Source organism: Trachemys scripta, chromosome 1 (assembly GCF_013100865.1).
Source record: "Trachemys scripta elegans isolate TJP31775 chromosome 1, CAS_Tse_1.0, whole genome shotgun sequence".
NCBI lineage: Eukaryota > Metazoa > Chordata > Testudines > Emydidae > Trachemys > Trachemys scripta.
In genome coordinates this window covers 13,936,771-13,960,074 of record NC_048298.1, presented here as the reverse complement: position 1 = coordinate 13,960,074, position 23,304 = coordinate 13,936,771, and the positions used below count along the sequence as shown (strand labels likewise).

At 42.1% G+C, this 23,304-nt stretch overlaps 1 protein-coding gene and 1 long non-coding RNA gene across 6 annotated transcripts in view; one reads left to right on the top strand and one right to left on the bottom strand.

Moving 5' to 3' along the window:
- NUDT5 (nudix hydrolase 5) overlaps positions 1-21,201 on the top strand; it is a 22,643-nt gene extending 1,442 nt beyond the window's left edge. For 2 of the 4 annotated variants that reach the window (XM_034764937.1, XM_034764946.1), the window contains exons 2-10: positions 7,132-7,228; positions 10,890-10,957; positions 13,950-14,002; positions 15,851-15,958; positions 16,511-16,606; positions 18,599-18,700; positions 18,924-18,932; positions 20,076-20,129; positions 20,855-21,197. In XM_034764937.1, coding sequence (XP_034620828.1) covers positions 7,166-7,228; positions 10,890-10,957; positions 13,950-14,002; positions 15,851-15,958; positions 16,511-16,606; positions 18,599-18,700; positions 18,924-18,932; positions 20,076-20,129; positions 20,855-20,964 — 663 coding nt within the window. In that variant the 5' untranslated portion in view covers positions 7,132-7,165 and the 3' untranslated portion in view covers positions 20,965-21,197. Of the gene's footprint in view, positions 1-7,131; positions 7,229-10,889; positions 10,958-13,949; positions 14,003-15,850; positions 15,959-16,510; positions 16,607-18,598; positions 18,701-18,923; positions 18,933-20,075; positions 20,130-20,854 lie in introns of all 4 variants that reach the window. The other 2 variants (XM_034764922.1, XM_034764928.1) reach the window with 2 other exon arrangements.
- LOC117874633 lies at positions 15,957-23,213 on the bottom strand. 2 transcript variants are annotated; one of them, XR_004645041.1, is made up of 3 exons: positions 22,741-23,213; positions 19,837-19,942; positions 15,957-16,099 (listed from the first exon to the last, which is right to left on the bottom strand). It is a non-coding gene; the product is annotated as an uncharacterized LOC117874633 (long non-coding RNA). The 2 variants fall into 2 exon arrangements; XR_004645039.1 differs by lacking the exon at positions 22,741-23,213 and adding an exon at positions 20,752-20,876.
- Positions 23,214-23,304: the final 91 nt, after the last annotated feature.

Here is a 23,304-nt window from a genome sequence, read left to right as displayed (position 1 = left end):
GCGCCTTGGCTTAGAGACTAACAAATTTATTAGAGCATAAGCTTTCGTGGACTAGTCCACGAAAGCTTATGCTCTAATAAATTTGTTAGTCTCTAAGGTGCCACAAGTACTCCTGTTCTTCTTTTTGTATAGGCTAGGCACCGATCTGGAGCTAGAGCTATAGGTGGGAGGCGCTGGCAGTGGCAGGGAGTTGATGGGGGGCTGCTGATGTATTACTGTGGCTCTTTGGCAATGTACATTAGTAAATTCTGGCTACTTCTCAGGATGGCCACTCCTGTTCTAGCCCCAGAATCAGACACACACACACATACGTTAACAGAGTATCAGGCGGTAGCCGTGTTAGTCTGTATCTACAAAAACAACAAGGAGTCTGGTGGCACCTTAAAGACTAACAGATTTATTTGGGCATAAGCTTTCGTGGGTAAAAACCACTTCTTCAGATGCATAACTATGCTTATGCCCAAATAAATCTATTAGTCTTTAAGGTGCCACCAGGCTCCTTGTTGTTTTTATACATTAACAGAGCGTGTCTGAGAGGACCGGGTTAATCAGCACTCCCAAGCTGACCCCTTATATGTCCCTGGACTCAGTAGGCTGGGTCGAGCAGCATTTCCAAGCTATCACCCTCGTATGCCATGGGCACCGCATCAGAATAAAGTACGCCTGAGCAGGCTGGGTTGAGCAGCACTTCAAAGCTGCCACCCTCATATGTTCTAGGTTCAGCACTATCCCCACTTTCACGTTACAGTTGTTCTGGTAGTAATCGGCTTGATGAGCAAACCACATAGGATTTTTGGGCACTGCAGGGATCTTTTAGCTTAGGTAGGGGGAGCATTGCTGCAAAGCGAATGAGGAAACCAAAAAACACCCATGAGGGGCAGGGGGATAAAGAAGCAACAAGCTTAATAATGAAAGTTATTTATTGCCAGGTAATAACCATAGGGGAGCCAAACAAACAAAACAGTTATCGTATTAAATCCAACTTAAACTTGATTATAGAAGTCAGGTTTAGAAAACTATAACTGATCACACAAGTCAGGGTCAGAAGGCTATACTGAGAGAGAGAGCTGGGTTCTCACCACTCCATGAAGCTTGAATTGATGGGGGGAAGGGGGTCCCAGGTGGTGGTGGTAGCTGAGGGTCCAGAGTGCTGGAGACAGGCAGAGCCCCTAGCATGATCAGTTTGGAGAAGATGAAATCCTAATGGAACCGATGCAGATTTTGGATCCAGGCATCAGAACACTTACTTGAGCATGGGTAAGGTTTTTTTGTAGAGAAACAGTAATGGTTCAAGGGAGAACACTAGCTTTGTTTGTGCAAACTGGTGGCTCAAGGGAGAATACCAAAGTTGTTTTGTTCAGGCTAGACAATAGGAACTGATCATTCCTGGCTTTGGGCGGTGTTTCTTGGCGGGAGCTCACAACGCAATTAGGGAGCTTCGCTATTTTGGATACCCATAAAGGATTTATTACTAGAATTAGTCTGATAATTAATGAGCTGGGTGTGTGCAGGTGTAGGTTCGTTACCATCTGGAGCAGAGATTCCCCATGATGCAGTGCTTCTCTGCTTCTATGTTCCCATAGTTCCTTGCGGTTCTTGCCTTGGAATCTCTGTTCCCCATTCTGTATGCTAATGTAGATGCCTCCTTGTCCCATTTCCGATGCAGATGAGGCTAGGGGAGTTTCCTTAATCCTGTCATCCTTATCCCAGAGGTTTAGGTGTCTCTCTCCCTGCCTTTTCATTGCTTTTTGTAAGTCTGTCTTCTGATCAATTTTGATTCAAGCAGAGGCTCGGGGGGGAGGTCTTTTGTGAGTCAGGCACGCTGGGTACTACACCCTGGTTTCCCAAGAACACAGACCTGACGGGTAACAGTAGGGATGGACATGGCATAACGGGGGGCAGGAGCAATGGGGCAATGTTACAGGGGGAATGGGTCAGTAGGGACAGGGATGGCATAAGGGGGGCAGGGGAAATGGGGCAGAGTCTGGGGGGATGGGGCACTAGGGATGGGGTGGCATAAGGGGGTGCAGGAGGTACATGGCTTCTCCTCCTCCTTTGGGGATGATTCCTCATTGCCAGGACATCATATCAGTTTTCCATTACCATGGTGGATGGGTTGGAGGCAGGGGTGGAGAAGTAACCAGCTGCCAGTGTCCTCCCTGGGACACAGCCATATGCTCTTCCCCCCGGCGGTGTGGGTGGGTGGCCCATTTCAAACAGTTGACAAGTTGTGTAATGACCCATCCACTCCCAGTCTTTATTCAGGCCTAGTTTGATAGTGTCAAATTAGGAGTGGATGGGTCATTACACAAACTAAAAACTATTTTCCCATCCTAATTTTTCCCCCTACTGTTACTCGCACCTTCTTGTCAACTGTTTGAAATGGGCCACCCTGATTACCACTACAAAAGTGATTTTTCCTCCTGCTAATGGCCCACTTTAATTGAATTGTCCCGTTAGAATTGGTAAGGCAACCCCCATCTTTTCATGTACTCTGTGTATATATAGCTTCTGACTGTATTTTCCACTTCATGCATCTGATGAAGTGGGTTTTATGCCCAAATAAATCTGTTAGTCTGTAAGGTGCCACAAGTACTCCTCATTGTTCTCCCCTTTTGTGTCTCTCTTCATGCCTTTTACACTGTAGCCCTTTGCACTCAGAACTACCCTTGCAGAAGGTGCACAAAATTATTATACTCCCTTAGTTCAGATTCTTCTAAATTGGGCTAACTCACCTAAATCCTCACCTGTCCATTAACTGAAACAGACTTTGTAATAATAATTGCAATGTTTTGATAACCACCCTCTGGCTATCTAAAGCAGTTTTTCTTTCTCTCCATTTAGAACATAACCCCAATGAGGCAAGGACCATTTATTCCTCGATATCCTGTACAGTGCTCAGTAGGCATTCAGTGCTAATAAACATCAGAGCAGAAATGTAACATTGTCATCCTGATACTTGGCAACCATTGATTTCTTTTCCTTTTGGCTGTTATTTTCATGTTCTTTCTCAGTGCTCAAGTTAGTGCACTATTTGCCTTCTTTAGTTTTTTTAGGCTGGGTCTACACTCTACAGTACCAACTTGTGTTGGTATAACTATGTCACTCAGGGGCATGGATTTTCCACACTCCTGAGCAACGTAGTTATACTGACCTAACCCCTAGTGTAGACAGTGCTATGTCACTCATTGACATAGCTGCTGCTCTTGGGAAAGTGAAGTTCCTACGCTGACAGAAGCGTTCCTGTCAGCATAGGTAGCGTCTTCACTAAGCGCTACAACAGCGCAGCTGCAACACTAAGGGTATGTCTTCACTACCCACCGGATTGGCGGGCAGTGATTGATCCAGCGGGATCGATTTATCGCGTCTAGTCTAGATGCGATAAATCGACTCCTGAGCGCTCGCCCGTCGACTCCTGTACTCCAGCTCGGCAAGAGGCGAAAGCAGACTCACCGCGTGAAGGTACCACGGTAAGTCGATCTAAGTACATCGACTTCTGCTACGTTATTCACATAGCTGAAGTTGCATAACTTAAATCGATTCTCCTCCCCCACCCCCAGTGTAGACCAGGGCTAAGTGTAGACAAGCCCTTAGCCTCATTAGTGATGTTGGCACAGTTCAACAAATGAAGCTGGACTTGGGCTGCTAGCTGCTTCTAGCAGCAAATCCATATGCATTTGTGCAATGCAAATGCAGTGGCTATTGGTGGCAGATCAGTGGATTTAAAAGATTATTTAGAATCTGGAGGACAAATCATTGCAAATATACCCATCAAGGTGCTGTAGGAAAAAATTTGTACTTAAACTACTTGACAGTATCCCCTGAGAGCATTTTTTGAAAGACATCCTAGAGTGGTAAGAAACCTGGATATTTAGTTTAGTCCTGAGCTTGTTTCTGAACAGCATACTCAAGCTGCTGCTAAATCTGGTTGCTATCAATTGGGAAACATAGCTGGGATCAGATCATGCCTTTTGAAGACTGATTTAGGGAAGCTTATCCATGTTTTATTACATCTTGGATAGCTTATTGTAATGTTCTTGCAGCAGGACTAACCTCTAAGCTGATTTGTAGGCTTTAGTTGGCTCAATTCTGAATTGCTTCAAGGATAAGTTTAAAAACTGATTTGTGTGTGTGTGTGTGGGGGGGGGGGGGGGGGGTTGGGAGGTTACCTTCAAGAGAGGTCTGATCAGAATGTAGAATTAACAGTGAGACCAAACTCACTCCTCAGGCCAGCAGGTCTGAATTGAGCCCCAGGAGAGGTGAGTGGAGCAGATAGTGTGACAAATTTAGTGTCCTATATTACTAGCCCTAAGAGGCAAGTGGACAGGACTAGGTGGACCTAAGTTTCTGCCCACGTTTACAAGTACGTATCAGCTGTTAGGCTGAGAATGCAAGCGAAAACGGAATTCACAATTTTGATGATTTTTTTTTAACTGAAATCAGGGTTTTAAAATTGCACTGCTAGCCATAAAGCATTACATTAATGGCGTTCATCTAATCCTGATACAGGACTACACATTGTTGTAGGTGATAGTACAAGAGAACATCCTGTTCCAGGGCTTTGGTATGATGTGTGTCCATAGATCTGATGCACAAATACAATGCAGCTTTAGACCAGCTTATTTTCCATTGCAGTTAATTTTGTTTATTAATCTTTAACTGTGTTGCGGCTCTCAAATTATGACAGCGTATGAATCATAACCGTCAATGAGCCAAATTATATTTCAGTGTTTTGACACCTGAAAGTCCTGGTTCCATGCCATCTGCAGAATGTGGAAATCTGACACTTTTCAAAAACCTTGTCTAAATGTCACTCAGAGTTATTGCACCAACTAGTGGAAAATATCAAAACTGCTGAAGCAGAGATACTGACCTGAAGAAAACCTCGGTGTAAGCTCAAAACTTGTCTCTCTCACCAACAGAAGTTGGTCCAGTAAAAGATATTACACTTCACCTACCTTGTCTCTCTAATATCCTGGGACAGACATGGTTACAGCAACACTGCGTATGTCTAATCTCTATCATTGTCTCTTTCTGAAATGGTTGTGAAATAGACGGAGGTATTTTCTGTCTATTTTGGATTCTGATATTACTAACCATTCAAACTTAGTTTATTATAGAACGTATGTGACAAATTTTCCTTGTATCTCTTTGTTGCAGGTCTAACTTAACAATAACTTTAAAGTCTGAGTCTTCTTTGTGAAAGATGCTTTGGCTTCATCCTGCAGTCATTAAGCTGGCAAGGACTCTGTCATGGGATACACTCACTGCTAGGATGGTGCCTCCTCCTGGCTACTCTGGGGATTAGCTCCCTCCAGCTCTGATGCCCTCTTCCATCATCCCACCCTCACAACAGCCCCACTTGCTCTATGGGATTCTATGCAACTTCTGTTTGTAACTCAGCCCTCCAACCACCTCACTATAGGGTCCTCCCCTTCCAGGGTAACAAAGTCTCTCCCGACCAACTGTCCGGCTGCCTTTCCAGGCCATCCTCTAATCTAAGACTATGCCACTATCCCAGTGGGTGATGGGGAACCCAGGCCCACCCACTACTCCAGGTTCCAGCACAGCAATCCTCTGTCTCATGGTCTGCTTATTCTAAGATCCCATTGCTATTGCCCTCTGCTCTTTCCTACTTCCCTTCTCTTTCTCTGTGTTCTCTGGGGTTCAATTCAAGTGCCCAATTCTCAGGGAAAGACTGTCGCCTACAGCCCACTTCTGTTCTCAGCTTGCTGGCTTTGTACAGGCCCGCCTAACCTGCTCAGCTGAGCTTCATCTTCTGTTAGGGCTTGCCTATCTAATTCTTCCCCAAGTGCAGCCTGGTATGTTAATTAGCCCCTTCCTAGCAACCTTAACCCTTTCAGGTGAAGTGTGGCATGAAAACTCCATCACAGACCCATAAGACCTATGAGTCTCTCTGGCCTGAGTATGGATTGTAGATTTGGGCCTGTAATAAATTTGTTGTGTTTCTGAAGTAGTATTGTATAGCGTCCTCCAGAATATGTAACATGCCTTGTCTTCGTAAGACGGTGCTAGGGGAGATGTGCCACCGTGCATATACCCAAGAAAGCTGAGATAAGCACATGTCCAGTACTTTAAAAATATAGAATGGATTTTGTGAAAGAACAAGCTGAAGTCAGATGTACAGCAAGCAAGTGCTGTGCAAGTTTCCCCACCCGTTGGTCATTTCTCATGATCATTATCCAACGCATCCTGAAGTTGGGGGAAAGACTCCTATTGGCTTCGCTGAGAGTTGGTGTAGGCTCATAAACAGTAAATAAAAAGCTATTAGGTCATTTCTTCCACCTCATTGCCAATGTTGGATTGTTCTCCAGTGGGTTTTTTCCTCCCCTTCTGCTTTGTCCTGTCTGTTATCTCATTTCAGTAGTAACCCTGGGCTTCCTTTGAAGAGCAGCTTCTGTACTAAACCTATATAATAGTTTTGTGATGTAGACAAAGCACCAACCATTTCACTGACTTGAACCCAAGATTTTAGTGGTAAAAATGCACAGCTCTGCATCAGTGTGCTGCCTGGCATGTCTTCTACTTTAGAATTAGACAGGACAAATTCATTGGAAAATGGATAATCCTGCAGTGCCTCTTGAGTGGGAAAGGGACTGAATGACCTAAATGATTTTTTTTTCTAGTCTAATTGCTGAGATTCCTCATTCTCAGCAGTGGTGGTTTTCACTCTGAATTCCCTTTGATATTTGGGGTTAATTCCTTAACCTGACCTGTGTCATGCTTTGTCCTCTAGGCCAGTTCGCATGCTGTGGCAATAGTGTATTGAGCTAAGATTCCATTGAGAGCAAAGTAGCACTGTGACTTAAAATGGGCAACCCTAGTCGTGCACCCTGCCATGCATGGCCTATAAATACCGTGGGGCAGCTCCTCAGCTGGTGCAAATTGCACTAGCTCTTTTGCAGTCAGTGAAGCCATGAGAATTTATATCCTCTGAAGATCTACCCCCATATATCTTAGCAGCATCCATGATGTTTGCAAGCTGATGAGTGTGTGACCTTAAGTGTTAATGAAGCGTGTTTAGGAGAATGATTTGTTAATTCAGAATGCATGGATGAATGGTTTGACTTTACTCTGAAGGTAAATGTTCTTTAATTCTCTGTTTTGTAGTAGTGTGGACTTGGTGCAGGAGACATCCCTGAAAATGGAAAACAACACAACCACAGAGATTCTGAAATCTACCAGACCATCCATCCTTAAAGAAGAGGTATAAAGCATTTATTTTTGTCATGTTTATATTTTTTAACAACTAATTTTAACATTTATTTAAGGCTGCTATTGAATGTTGGAGTGCAGAGTGAGAGAACCTTACGCTATGTAGCGTGGTAGATGTATGAAGATAGGGCTTTTGTCCTGAAGTCATTACAGTCGAAGTAGGTGACATGCAGATGAAAGATAAGGAACTTTCACCTTAAAACAATCATAGAAATTACACAAAGGTTATCTAGTGCATCTCCCCTCTCCCTCAGACCCGCCCTCCCCAGGCACAGTTGTTCCCGACAATACTTCCTAGGCTGTTCAGGGTAGTTTTGAATGTCTGAAATAATGGGACTTTCACCACTTCCCTGGAGAGATCATTCCACTGTAACTGAATTCACTGCTTTCTGATATTCAGCCTACATTTTCCTTTCCTTAAAGATGACCTGCAAAGGACTTTTAAAAATTGTGTGTGCGCCCTTTTTTTGCTGCTTTATGGTATATAAAGGGCACCTGAAAAAAAACCTAAAAACCAAAAACTTTTCAACAGTTTGTTCTTGTTCCTATCTTAGCACTATTGGAAATATCAGATCTAGTCCTCTCTGGTTATAGTGGTGGTGTCCTGGGAGTATTGTGGACGTTTACTCTGAGCTTGTGCACCTTAACTGAAGCTGCAGGAGTATTGAGTCTTTAAACAATGAAATCCTTTCTCTAAAGTGTTTGTTAGCCTTTGGAGTTAAATGGTTGTTTAAAAAAGGACTTTTAAACTGTCGTATTAAAAATCTCTTCCCCTTTCAGTTGGTCAGCTTTCATTCTCTTGATGCTTTTGGTGTCATAATTTCATTAGATCTCCAGTCACTATAGTTTTCCATGGCAGAAAAGACCCAAATTTCTTACGTAAATAAGCAAGTAGGAAAACTTTAACATTTCAGAGGTTTTAATTTTTCAATGAAGCAAAACTGGGCACAAGTCTTTTCAGGCTTCTTTAATTTCAGCCTATTACTCCTCAATCCCTTTTGCTATTCTAAATGATTCTTCTTCTGCTTTGTCTTTTGCACCCTCCAAATAGTGGTAGCAGGTTGTAGCCAGCTCTAGTATATTTCAGGTCATTTGTGTTTCCCTGTGCCATGCTGGTTTTCACCAGACTTCTTGTGGCATTGTTTGAGAATAGAAGTCACAGCCCCTCTGCCCACGACCTTTTACTAAAGCAATTGTGTATTTCTGATTCTGAGTCACCTAACATTGGAGTAGAGTTTCTCTCTAAGGCACCTGCTGGTTGTGCCCTCTAACTGTTTCTGCAGTCAGGTTATGTTGGAGAGGAGCAGATTTTATTGGCACATAACCGCAATAGAGAGAAGTCACAAATAGAAGGTGATTCAAACTGAACATGCTTAGCTCAACGTTATGTGAAGCGTCGTTAGCTAAGATCTAAGCAAAGGATTTGTCTCTCACAGCGTAAAGCTTTCTCTCTCTATCAGCTGGCACAGAGTTTGACCATGCATCCAACCAGGCATGTGACAGCAAAGATTCTTTTTTCTAGGTAACACTGAGGGCTTTGTAGTTCTCCACTAGCATGTAATTTACCTGGGCTTTGGGGTGGATTCTGGAGCATTTAAATAACAACCACTCACAGGAGGTGCTGGATGACCTATACCCTGTTAACTATTACACTGGATTGCCTCTTAATTGCAGCTTTTGGCCTCTGTTGGTATACCAGACATTCTTATGACAGGTATCCTGTTTTACTACATACATGGCATTCCCTTTTGCCGCCTCCTTTCTCAGGTTTGGATGTGGTCCAATTCCTGGTAAATTTAGTCATTTCTTCCTCCCTCACGCTTTCTTGGAGCTGACTGATATGGTTCTGACTTCCGCCATTCTCCCCTTTGCTATTTAACAATGCCGAGATAGATACTGGGGTAATGATTTGCCGGGTTTGCTGCCTATGCAACATTGTTGGGCCACAATCAGTAATCCAGGCCTTTATATCTTCTGCGAAGTTTAAAAATAATTGTTCAATCCCCATTAACTCAAAGGCGCAGAAATCTTGTTTTTTGTTTTTGTTTTTTTTTAATTAAAATATATAATTCCCTTGGTTTGGGCTGCAACTGCAACATGATTTTCATCTCTTCCTATTTTGGGTCTCATGCAGTTTATTCCCTGTATGCCTTAGGAGTTAATTCAAAGCAATAAAATATACCTGGGTGCTTGCAATCCAGTCTTATATAAGTCTGAATGCTTCCTACATGTTACACCTTGGCAAAGGAATTAGAAACTTCACCTTCTCCATTCCTGCTACACTGTTGTGACCACAGATCATCCAAAAGCCCTTGGAAAGTATTTCTGTCTAACTGTAATTCAAGGATAACTTAGGACAACCTTGCAAAATAACCATGTAAATTTCCAGGCACAAAATCTACTTGGCCACCTTTACCATGGTGATGGAAAAGCGGTTGATATTTTATTTGCCCCTCAAAATAACTGACTTGTCCCAGGCAAGTGGACAAGTAGAATGCTGTAAGATGGACTTAGAATTGGTGTTAGGGATGAAGTGAGATGATCCATTTTCATAGTCAGTTACTGAATTCTTAGATTACTGGTGGCTCAGTCTCTGTCTCTTCATTCTGTGCTTGTTTTTCTCTCTTCACATGCTCTAGATGTTGCTGTTCTTTTTGGGGCTGTATTCTTTTTCTCTTTCTAGCAGGAGTTTCTCCAATTTCATGACCTTTGTGGCCAGATGTCCCATATACTCCCAGGCCTGGTCTACACTACAGAAATTTGATGCACTAGCCACCTGAGACTACACTGCATCACCCTGCTGATGTAACCTATCCCCAAGCCTCCTATTCCTGTGCAGGATGTCAAAAACAAGTCTTCTGCCTGCCCTCCCAGCAGCCATTTAATTAGCAAAGACTACTGCACCCTTACAGTGCAAGCCATAATAAATGAGAGAAACAGCAAAACTAACATCTAGTTCCACCTCTCCTCAAGGGACCACACACGAATGGGCAAAACACTAGGTGGAGGGAAGTTAAGAATACCTCTGCTCAGCCAAAAAGCCCACAGGCATCTGGGTGGCCATGGAGTTGATAGTAATGATAATGCATAGAGCTTTTCATTGGTAGAGCTCCAAAGACCTTCAAATCAGGTAAGAATCACTATCCCTATGTTACAGATGGGGAGAATGGTGACAGTCCCAAAGTGAGTCAGTGGCAGAGTTGGGAATAGAACCAATTCTCCTGACTCCCAGATCTCAGATAACTGGGCAGTCACAACCCCCATCATGGCTAAAGCCCATATAGGCAAATTCTCCATACCCCTTTTTCACACAGCTGAAACCAGCCCCCTGCTAGGGGCAAGGCATTGCCTTCCTGTTTTATTTTAAAGATTAGGGCTGAGACTTTCAAAGCAGCCCAAAGGAGTTGGGCACCCAAATCCCACCAAATTTCATTGAAACTCCTTTGAAAATCCCAGCCTAGCTGTACATACATCACATGAGTTATTTTCAATTCCTATTTCAAGAACTCCTCTGCATGCATTTACACGCTAGTATTACAGCTTCCCACACACACTGGATTTGCAGCTTGTCTTTCCAAAACAATAACAAAATTGCCCAGCAAATTTCCATGGGGACAATGCCCCAACTTGTTTAATTTATTATTCTTTGTTAGGCAATCGCAGAAAGAAAATGGGTGAAGCTTGAACAGACGACCTATGTTGATCCCTCAGGTAAAACCAGGTAATTTCCTTGCTGAGACATTTTAAAATTCTTGTAGTTCTTCCCAGTTTCTCTGTCTGAACCAGCCAAAGGCTGTGGAATGTGAGCACCTATAAACCAATTACTTGACATACTGGGCTAGATTACCCCTTTGACATTAATGCAGTTATTCTGAGGAAGAATTTGACCTTTTTTGTTGTTGGAATATGTGTTAGCAGATATACTTTGTCCTGTAGCTTAATACCTTGGATTTGGTCCATGTGTTTTTCTTGCGGTTCCAGTCATTTGCAAAGATGCTGTGCAGACCTAATGCTGCAAGGTTTTAACATGCAAACAGATGATTATCAAGCGCTCCCTTTGGTTTTTCTGGTCCTTCCCAAAGAACTCCCTTTCCCCTGTTGATGGCATGATGTCTGAGACTGTGCAGGGTCTTGCATACTGTTGGGATGCTATTGTTTGGAGTAGGGGTGGTCTTGCCTGTTTCTTACGCTTTCATTCATATTCTCGGGCCTGTCTAATTCTCTTCATGTGTCAGATAAATCTATCTTTTTAATTAGTCATGATGACTGGAGATGACAGTGCTACCTTATTTTCCTTCTTCCTAGAGCATTGGGGTCCTTTCTGATTGCTCTCTCTAAAGTCTCCTTCCCCTGTAAGAATAGCCTCAAGAAGTGGCAGTGATTGAGGCCTGTGTGAAAGGTTTATTTTTTGTGTCAGTCCCATCACTTACTTTTGATTTGCAAGAGAGGCTGTGTCATTTTTTGACTTCCAGTTACTAACAGGAATGGGTAACTGAGCTAGGAGCTTTCAGAGTAATCTGCTTTTATTTTCACGTAATGATTGTTATGCATGAGGCAGACGGAATGTAAGTATTTGCTTATTGCTTTTTCCGGGCAAAATTAGTCAGTCTATAAAACCTGTCCCTTCTATTTTATGTTGCAGCTCTTCAAAATAACCATTCTAAATACATTGACCTGCTGACTTAATTTCACCTCTGTGCTTCAGTTTCCCCATCTGTAAAATGGGGATAATGATACTTGTCTTCCTTTGTAAAGTGCTTTGAGATCCATGGATGCAAAATGCTATATAAGAACTAAATATGATGAGGGCTGTCAATCGCAGTTAACTCATGTGATTAACTCAAAAAATCACGATTAATTGTAGTTTTAATTGCACTGTTAAATGATAGAATACCAATTGAAATTTATTAAATATTTTTGGATGTTTTTCTACATTTTCAAATATATTGATTTCAATTACAACACTGAATACAAAGTGTATAGTGCTCCCTTTATATTTATTTTTATTACAAATATTTGCACTGTAAAAATTAAACAAAAGAAATAGTATTTTTCAATTCACCTCATTCAAGTACTGTAGTGCAAACTCTATTGTGAAAGTGCAACTTACAAATGTAGGATTTTTGTTGTTGTTACATAACTGCACTAAATAATAAAACAGTGTAAAACTTTAGAGCTTACAAGTCCGCTCAGTCCTACTTTTTGTTCAGCCGGTCGCTAAGACAAACAAGTTTCTTTACATTTACGGGAGATAATGCTGCCCGCTTCTTATTTACAATGTCACCTGAAAGTGAGAACAGGTATTTGCATGGCACTTTTGTAGCCGGCGTTGCAAGGTATTTGTGCCAGATATACTAAACATTCGTATGCCCCTTCATTCTTCGGCCACAATTCTAGAGGACATGCTTCCATGCTGATGACGCTCGTTAAAAAACGTATACATTAATTAAATTTGTGACTCAACTCCTTGGGGGGAATTGTATGTCTCCTGTTCTGTTTTACCTGCATTCTGCCATATATTTCATGTTATAGCAGTCTTGGATGGTGACCCAGCACATGATGTTCGTTTTAAGAACACTTTCACTGCAGATTTGACAAAACGCAAAGAAGGAACCCATGTGAGATTTCTAAAGATAGTTACAGCACGCAACCCAAGGTTTAAAACTCTGAAGTGCCTTCCAAAATCTGAGAGGGATGAAGTGTGAAGCATGCTTTTAGAAGTCTTAAAAGAGCAACATTCCAATTAGGAAACTACAAAACCCAAACAAGAAAACAACCTTCTGCTGGTGGCATCTGACTCAGATGATGAAAATGAACATGCGTCGATCCGCACTGCTTTGGATCATTATCGAGCAGAACCCATTATTAGCATGGACACAGGACCTCTGGAACGGTGGTTGAAGCATGAAGGGACATACGAATCTATAGTACATCTAGCATGTAAATATCTTGTGATGGCAGTTATGACGGTGCCATGCAAATGCCTGTTCTCATTTTCAGGTGACATTGTAAATAAGAAGCGGGCAGCATTATCTCCTGCAAATGTAAACAAACTTGTTTGTCTGAATGATTGGCTGAATAAGAAGTGGGACACAGTGGACTTGTAGGCTCTAAAGTTTTACATTGTTTTATTTTTGAATGTAGTTATTTTTTGTACATAATTCTGCATTTGTAAGTTCAATTTCATGATAGAGACTGCACTACAGTACTTGTATTTTTCAATTCACCTAATGCTATTTCTTATGTTTTTTACAGTGCAAATATTTGTAATCAAAAATAAAAAGTGAGCATTGTATTCTGTTGTAATTGAAATCAATATATTTGAAAATGTAGAAAACATCCAAAAATATTTAAATAAATGGTATTCTATTATTGACAGCGTGATTAATCATGCGATGAATCAAGATTACTTTTTTTTTTATTGTCCTAAGCAACCACCAAAAATCATTTGCTAGCAAGACTCTCTCTCTAACTAAAGGTGAAACAAAATTGAGACTGAGACCTTATGGATACTTTACAGTAATCACTTAGTATAGTGGCTTGCCTCTTGGCAGTTGCTAATCAGTACGATTCTCACTGTATGTTTGCATGTTTTGCTTTTGAATGAAGGTAGCAAAGTTCCAAGTTGGCTATTTGTGTGGAAAGCAGGTATATTTAGAACACTTCCTTTTTTAGGATTAACACATCCACTTTCTCTTCTTCTTACCCAACAGAATTTGGGAAACCGTAAAGCGTACTACCAAGAAAGAGGACAGTTCAGCTGATGGTATGGCAACAGTTACATTTTTGTGCATAACTTCTTCTAATATTAATAATGATGAGGTGGTCTGCTTCCATAAATGGCGACAACTGACACAATAAAAAGGTGCAGAGAATAGGAGTAAAATAAAATGAATAGTGTAAATCATGTAGAAGTATGGGCTGGATAAATGGACTATAAAGTGGATAGAAAGCTGGCTAGATCGTCGGGCTCAACAGGTAGTGATCAATGGGTCCATGTCTAGTTGGCAGCCGGTATCAAGCGGAGTGCCCAAGGGTCGGTCCTGGGGCCGGTTTTGTTCAATATCTTCATTAATGATCTAGAGGATGGTGTGGACTGCACCCTCAGCAAGTTTGCAGATGACACTTAACTGGGAGGAGTGGTGGATACGCTGGGAGGAGTGGTGGATACGCTGGAGGGTAAGGATAGGATACAGAGGGACCTAGACAAATTAGAGGATTGGGCCAAAAAAAAAATCTGATGAGGTTCAACAAGGACAAATGCAGAGTCCTGCACTTAAAATGGAAGAATCCCATGCACTGCTATAGACTAGGGACCAAGTGGCTAGGCAGCAGTTCTGCAGAAAAGGACCTAGGGGTTGCAGGGGACAAGAAGCTGGGTATGAGTCAACAGTGTGCCCTTGTTGCCAAGAAGGCTAACAGCATTTTGGGCTGTATAAGTAGGGGCATTGCCAGCAGATTGAGGGACATGATCATTCGGCATTGGTGCGGCCTCATCTGGAGTACTGTGTCCAGTTTTGGGCCCCACACTACAAGGAGGATGTGGAAAAATTGGAAAGAGTCCAGCAGAGGGCAACGAAAATTATTAGGGGCCTCTGAGGCACATGACTTATGAGGAGAGGCTGAGGGAACTGGGATTATTTAGTCTGCAGAAGAGAAGAATGAGGGGGGATTTGATAGCTGCTTTCAACTGCCCAAAAGGGGGTTCCAAAGAGGATGGATCTAGACTGTTCTCTGTGGTACCAGACGACAGAACAAGGAGTAATGGTCTCAAGTTGCAGTGGGGGAGGTTTAGGTTGGATATTAGGAAAATCTTTTTCACTAGGAGGGTGGTGAAGCACTGGAATGGGTTACCTAGGGAGGTGGAATCTCCTTCCTTAGAGGTTTTTAAGATCAGGCTTGACAAAGCCCTGGCTGGGATGATTTAGTTGGGGTTTGGTCCTGCTTTGAGCAGGGGGTTGGACTAGATGACCTCCTGATATTCTATGTATATAGTGCCATAGGGCATGTATGGTGCTGTACTGTTGATCAAGTGTAGCTTAGGAGTAGAGCCTCTGCCCCAAGGAGCTTACAAATCAGTACCCTTTGTAATCACATTGATGCCATTGTGATGGCTGGAGTAAGAACTGCTTGCATGACTAAGAGTTGCAGGATTAGGCCTTACAGTAAAATATTGCCAGAAAATGGATCCGTGGTCTGGGGAAAATCAGTGTCTGAACAAATATATTTGATTTGATCACTTTTCCAATGGGAAGTCAGTTATGGTCCTGGGCAGTCAAAGGATCTGCAGCTTCCGGTTTGGAACCTGTTTGGACAAGGGTGTGGGGGACCAAATTCAAGTGGGAAGACTGTTAAGATTGTAGTAGCAGAGGGAAGACTCTAGGGTACCTGATTGGAGCTGTTGCTTTCAGACCCAGAGTTCCTGATGGCTATTAGGGTTTAAATGGAGTTGAGATCATCCAGCAGAGAGCAATACATTAGTCATCTTTAGCTCTTTCAGTGCAATTTTATTTTTCAAAGTCAGTGGAAGTTGAGGGTGCTCACAATACATAAATGTCAATGTTTGAACTACTCACATGCTGTGTTTTCGTTGCTCTTTTCTTTATGCTGGCAGGTGTATCAGTTATACCTGTGTTACAAAGAACTCTCCACTATGATTGCATTGTTCTAGTGAAACAATTCAGGCCTCCAATGGGAGGGTATTGCTTGGAATTCCCTGCAGGTAGGTAACAAAAATATGAAGATGAAATACACAGAATGTATGTGTAGTTTACTCTGTCCATCTTGCTGAGGCTTGTAGATTTCAGTGTGTTGTGTCTTTCAGATTCCAAGATCAGTGGTGGTTTCTGTACTAGAATACAGGCTGTTGAGAGAGAGGGATATGTAGTAATGAAAAAAATGTGAAATAGCACCCTGTCAGATTTTATTTGTAGAATCTGTTCAACCCAGTTTTTTTTCCCCCTTTCCCTCCCATCTTCCACTTCCAAAAGAGGGAAAACCCTTTGAGCTTGGCATTGGCATTCTCATTGTGAGAGTTGTAATTCCTTTTGGAGGGAGACAGCATGATTTAGAGGATAGGAGGCAGGAGTCCTGGGTTCTGTTCCTGGATCTGACACTGACCTTCTTGACCTCCCAGTGCCAGTTACCCCATCTGTAAAATAGGGCTGCTGATACTTTACCTTCCATTGTAAAGCTCCCTTAGATCTAAGGATGGACAATGCTGTAAAAGAGCTCAATTTTAACTATTATTTTTAATGTAACGTTTACACCGCAGGCCTCATTGAGGGAAATGAAAGCCCAGAAAGCGCTGCCTTGCGAGAGTTGGAGGAAGAAACGGGGTACAAAGGGGATATCGTTGAATGTTCTCCAGGTCTTTGTTGTTTCTTGACTACCTGACTCAGAGCCAATCCTGCCCCTCTTCATGGTCACAGAATGCCCTAAATTCAATGGATCTACGATGGGTCCGCTGTTCAGGATGGGAAGGGCACAGCGAGGGAGTGTGCACTCCCACAGTACCATATGGCAGTGCCCCAGGACAACACCAAGGAGCAATAGACATAGTCTGTGTGTCTATGACAGATGCGGATCCACTGGATAAAACTCAATACAGAGGGTTATAGAAACAGCTTCACTGTTGCTCTGAGGCATGTGGGGGAATGATTCTGCTCTTAAGGAAGATCCTCATTTACTCATGCTCTGCTCATGGGGCCAAGATTTGGTACTTGGTACAAAAAGTTCAGTAACTTAAAGGTCTGGCGTCTTGTAATTAAAAGGTCTAGATGCCTGGACTTGATTTGACTTCTTCTCCAATAGGTTTAAGTGGCTCTCTTGAACCTACCTACTGAATGAATAGCAGTTGCATCATGCAATCTCTGTGCAAGTCGTCCTCATTTCAGCTGTGCAAAGGAAGGAGAACTCAGGTTCTCAGAGCTGATTAGCAGGAATGGGGAAGAAGGAAGTGCTGCCTGACATCAAAGTCCCCAAATCCTTTGCAGCCAGCATCTGTATTTAAATATTGTGTGCTGCCTGCCACAGAGCAGAGGCAAAACTGGGATTTAAGGAGAACCTTTATAAAGGGGGAAATGCTAGGGAAGAAATGGGAAATCTGGACTATGGATTCGAGCATGTTGCTATTAAGATTGAACTTTGCCCTTCAGACTATGGAAATTGTGCAAAAGTAGGAGTGTTGTGTATGTAACTGATGGCAAAACTGGGCTCTTAGTATAGTTTGACTAGGAGCCTGCAGTTTAATCTTTGACGTACAGTGAACGAGGAGAATGCTTCTACTGCAGTGACAAACAATCAGTAGGTACTAACACAAATATGAAAAAGAATCTGTGTATTTAGAAGAGGAGACCATTGTGGGAAGAAGCACTTGTAAGTAGAGCTGGGTGAATGACTAGTTTTTTGGTTCAATGGCAGTTCTGAGGGGGATTGGGGGGAAGAATCAGTTCAGATTGAAGCACATCTGAATAGTTTTTGGAATTTTCAGTCAACTGAAAAAAATCATTTTGGGTCTGTCCAGAGCAGGGATTTGAACCTAGGTCTCCTACTTCAAGTGCACGCCTCAACTGGACTAACAGGATGCAGCAGCACAACTACTAGCTCCTTCTCCTCTGGCTGTTTTGTGAATGGCCAAAACTGCGTGTGAATCTCACAAATAGTTTTGGGTTGACCAAAACTGCATTTTGTGGCAAATAAACTTTGTCCAAAACATTTTGCCCAGCTCGCCTTGTACGAACAAATAACTAACCCAGACTTTTTGCCTGGTTTTGTGATGCATGCTGGTGAAGCTGCCTGCTGAATAAGTTTTCTCTCATTGCAGCAAAGAGTCCTGTGGCACCTTATAGACCAGGGGTCGGCAACCTTTCAGAAGTGGTGTGACAGTCTTCATTTAGTCACTCTAATTTAAGGTTTCGTGTGCCAGTAATACATTTTAACATTTTTAGAAGGTCTCTTTCTATAAGTCCATTTAAATTAAAAAGCAGAGCCCCTCAGACCAGTGGCCAGGACCCGGGCAGTGTGAGTGCCACTGAAAATAAGCTCACGTGCTGCCTTTGGCACGTGTGCCATAGGTTGCCTACCCCTGTTATAGACTAACAGACGTATTGGAACATGAGCTTTCGTGGGTGACATGCATCCAACGAAGTGGGTATTCACCCACGAAAGCTCATGCTCCAATACGTCTGTTAGTCTATAAGGTGCCACAGGACTCTTTGCTGCTTTTACAGATCCAGACTAACACGGCTATCCCTCTGATACTTTTCTCTTATTGTATCAAATAGATCTGGGTGAAAGTCATGGTGTTAAAATGTCCAGTAGTATAGTCTCTTTCTCATAATGAACATCCTTTACTTTGTAGCTGTTTGCTTGGACCCTGGTTTGACAAACTGCACAACGCACATTGTGACAGTCACCATTAATGGAGATGATGCTTGTAATACAAGACCCATGCAAAAGCCTGGTGAGTCCAGGACATGTACAATATTTAATTTTTATCTGTCTCATTAGAGGGACTGTCCTCTCTAAATATGCTTGGAAACTGTTGAAGGCAACAGCAATACAGGATTCTAATAACGTCACTGACGTTCGTGGGTGTTAGAGCAGGAGCAGGCACTAAGCTCCAATGTGTGTCCAAACTTAGTTTTCTTTGTGTTAACACTTTGTTTTTCTTCTTGTCTTTACAGAGGAAGGAGGTATGTTGCTCACTTAACTTCACTGTGGCTCGGAGCACAGCAAGTATGCTTCAGCTATACCGGATGTCACCCTGCACTCTGCTCTTCTCTGTGGTCAGGAGATATTTTCTCAACATCATTAGGATCACAGTCCTGATGGTGACACACTGTATGGGCTCCACTGACTTCGGCGCTCTTTAAATCAAACTTGAAATTCCCAAACACTTGTACCACAGCCTGGTTTAAGGAGGGAAAATTTCAGTTGAAATGGTCTCCATGACCTATCTAGGATCAGTTCCTCAGCTGGTGTAAATTGGTGTAGCTGTATTGAAGCCTGTGGATCTGGCCCCTAGACTGAAACTCTGCAATTGTAAATCCAAATAGGGGGAACTGCTTGGGTAGTTATAGGCAAATAAGCAATATCTTGCATTCCTCAAGCATGTCTGCCCTTGCGTGGCAGGCAACATGTCAAGAATGAGCCCTCAGTTCTCAGATGTCTGTCATTCTTCCTCCACTCTGAAGTTAAACCTTTGTGGTCTCTTACCATACCAAGTATGCAGGCCCAGGTTACATTAACATTTCAACAGTGAAATATCTGATCAGATGGACCAAATAGGGGAAAGGGATAGCTCAGTGGTTTGAGCATTGGCCTGTTAAGGATTGAACTCACAACCCTGGGTTTAAGGGGGCCATTTCGGGATCTGAGGCAAAAATCTGTCTGGGGATTGGTCCTGCTTTGAGCATTGGGTTGGACTAGATGACCTCCTGAGGTCCCTTCCAACTCTGGTATTCTATGAAATCGGGGGAAGGAGAATAGTGTCTGACCTTGAAGTACGGTGGTTCCTGTCCCTAATGTCACCATTCTCCAAGCTAGTTCTGTAGTTATTTCCCAAATTACTGCCTCAAAACTGCATTTCAAAGGCACCTTTGATCTTGCCTGTGTCTTAATCGCTGAGCTTGGCCGTGTGCCTGGCTGATGATGGTCTCTGGCTGAAGGTGAACCTGAATCCAGTTCCTTGTCTGCCTTCCATCTGAGTATAAAAAGATGGGAATGAAATATAATGTTCTCTCAACATTAACTGAACTCTATATCACATATGACTTGACAGATTAAAGACAATCCTTGTAAAATACACAAATTATCTATTTAATTTTTTTTGCTAGAATTTGTGGAAGTTGTTTCACTACCAAAGAATGATCTACTGCAGAGAATTGAAGGTAAGAGCACTTATTTTCTCTTGCACATTAAGCCAGTTAATAAAAACTTTGAAAATTTCTTAGCTTCTTCACACTTACTGTAAATCAACTCACTTCTTAGCCCCTGTATTCAAGTTTCTCTGGAGATCTCTGTCTGGGAGATTTATAACCATTTTTAAAACCAAAACCATCTACTTTCTTAATTCTGTAATCTGGAAAACTTGCATATAACATGCCATGTATCAGGTGAACCTTCAAAATGAGGTTTGTCTTCCAGAAAGGAATGTTCATTAACACAATCTATCCAGCTGCGGTCTTGTTAGAAGCAATTACCAATGCAATGCCTGTTCCAGATAGCTTCCTACATCGGGTAGCTACCCATTTCCACCCCGAGGCTTATCCTATGTGCTTCAAGTCAGTTCATATGGTTTTTTTAATTCACTACTACTAAATTAGTTAGTAATAAGGCTCCAGGGGACTAACATGTCACAAGATTTTAAAGGACTAATGTGTTATAAAAGAAATATGGCAAAGCCTCCAAAAATTTTTAAACATGGCCTGGATTTGTGCTGATACTTCACGCATTCATGCTACTTGTCAGTCTCTGTCTGAAGTCTTCAGAAGTTTGTTTTTAGTTTCTTACCCATAGTATGAATATGAACTTGCATCTGCCCCTGTTATGTCTGTCCTGTCCATGCCTTTCTGTTTGGAATTCATTATTATTGGTTGGTTTGGGTGTTTTGCAGAGCTAGTGGCAGAAGACCATATTTTAGTGGATGCCAGAGTTTACGCCTATGCATTGGCACTGAAGCATGCAACACAAAAACCCCTCCAAGTGCCTTTTATGAAGTTCTAAGGCTGCATCTGTACCCTCGTTGAATAGTGCCAGGATGGAGTCAAATGGTCAATATAGACTTGGAAGCTGTATGTTTTCTGACAATAAAAGGTCCTGTAGATTACACACAGTATTAAGCAATCATAGTTCCAGAAAAGATTGCTTGAACTACTTGTACTATATAAAGCCTTTCTCTAACTCTGAATGGAATTTTATCCTTTGCAGAAGAATAAAAAATCATGGCCTGTTAAGAGATCACATCTTTTCCTTGCTCCTGCCTCTTAAAGTATTCTTTTATTGTTGAGCACTTCAGTTATGCTGAAACTATACACAGGGGTCACTTAATCCACCATTAAAGTGGAGCTGCTTCCCTGGTATAACACCCTTGGATTAAGGTAAGGGGAGGTAACTTACCAAACTGCCCTACACTAAACCTAGCTGCACAGAATACACCACAAAGCTTGAAGCCTTGGCTGTGCTAAGTATATACACTTTGAAATGGGGTCAGACCAGTGGCATTAACAACATTATGAAAAATGCCATGTAATCACCTGTCACAAAAAGAAATCAAGCCTTTTGGTTTTTATGTCTTCATCAGAGATATCAGCCAAAGTTTTCAAAACTGTCAGTCCCTTACAGGTGTCATGTTGGGTACCCAAAAATCACTAGTCCCTCTTGAAAACTTTGGCTGGTATCTTTGAGGAAGATATAAAAACAAAGGGCTTGATCTCTTCTGGTCACTAGCGATTCCATGGCATTTTTCATAGTGGTAACTGCATTGGATTGACCCATTTCCAAACTACTACTGTGTAAATCCTATGGTTGCTTAGCATGTAAGATTTCATGGTCTTCAGCCTTAGTGAGGGGGGAAACTATTTAGGTTCTTTTAATATCATGCTTGGTTGAAATTCTTCTGTGCCACCCATATAATGTCTAAGGCTAAATATACACAGTGCTCTACTTCTCATTTCAGTGCTATAACAAAAGGGGTTTAGTAAATTCCCTAAAATAAATGATGGGGGAGGGAGATAAGTGCATAAGCAGTCAGTAAGTAACTAAACTTTCATGAGAGTGGCTTTGGTGTGACGAGTCGCACCGCTGTAGCTCTGACAGAGCTTTTATAGATGTAGCTTTCAAGTTTTCTAGAGGCAGAACGTCAAGCTATAGACTCATGCAATCTTTCTTTCCTAAAGCTGATGGAATTAATACTATAGTGAGTCAAACCCAGTTCAAAGGTAGGATTCAGCTCATGGAATGCTACACCTGATAAACAACTCTTCTCTGCTACTGTTATTCTGCTCTTTCGATGTGCTTTTGGGTGTGCTGTATCCTACCATCTTCACAAGAGCAGCACCGGTTGGTTAGCCGGTGAGGGTGAAGGAAAGTAAGTCCAGTTGCAGTTCCAAATTCACATTGAACCTATGCTTGGGTGCCTCCTACTGTAACTGAGTAAACATTTGTTCAGGGAGTGTTTCTGCCAAATGTATTTTGTATCAACATCCCACCCATGGACATACATGTCACCAAAACAATCTTCAAACATACTAAATGAGAATCTGTACATTCATACACTTTGGCTATCTTATGATTTAAGTCTATTACTACTATGCAATATGTGCATGGGGGGGAACACTGCAGACATTAAAGGAAACTAAATGGAGGATAGTGATATCAAAACATGTCTAACAACTCTGTTCATACACATTTTTTGTATAGTACTGGATGTTTTCGACCCCATGTTCTGTATAAAATAGCACGAGGTGCATAGAGGTAGTGTAAAATTCAATTAGTACTTACCCATTCTACAAAAATGGTTAAAGGGAGTCCCATGAAAAGTGCAGTCTGTTTATCACTCATCATCCACCCAGTATCATCTGGCCATTGGTTAGGAGCTAGGGATAAGAGCATACTTCCAGACCTGAGGCAGTACCTATTTTCAGTTTCTCCAAGAGACTTCTCATCCTGGACTACCATTTTCCTGTTTGAATCCCCTATTAACTTAGACATTGCCACACAAACCACCTCAACTTCCACAGGCAGCACACTGACTATGAGGTGATGTGCTGGTCAGTGGTTTAAAAAGTCAGCTGGTTAACTTTTAGGAAATTAAATTAACAAAGTTAGGATCCAAGACTTAGAGTTGTCTACACTTGAAACACTACAGCAGCACTACTAAAACTGTACCAATTTAGTGCTGCTGTGTAGACACTACCTATGCTTAAGGGAAGGATTCTCCCATCAGCATAGATAATCTACCTCCCTGAGAGACAGTAGCTAGGTTGATGGAAGAATTCTTCCATTAACACCACTGTCTACACTGAAAGTTAGGCTGGCTTAACTATATTGCTTAGGGGTGTGGAT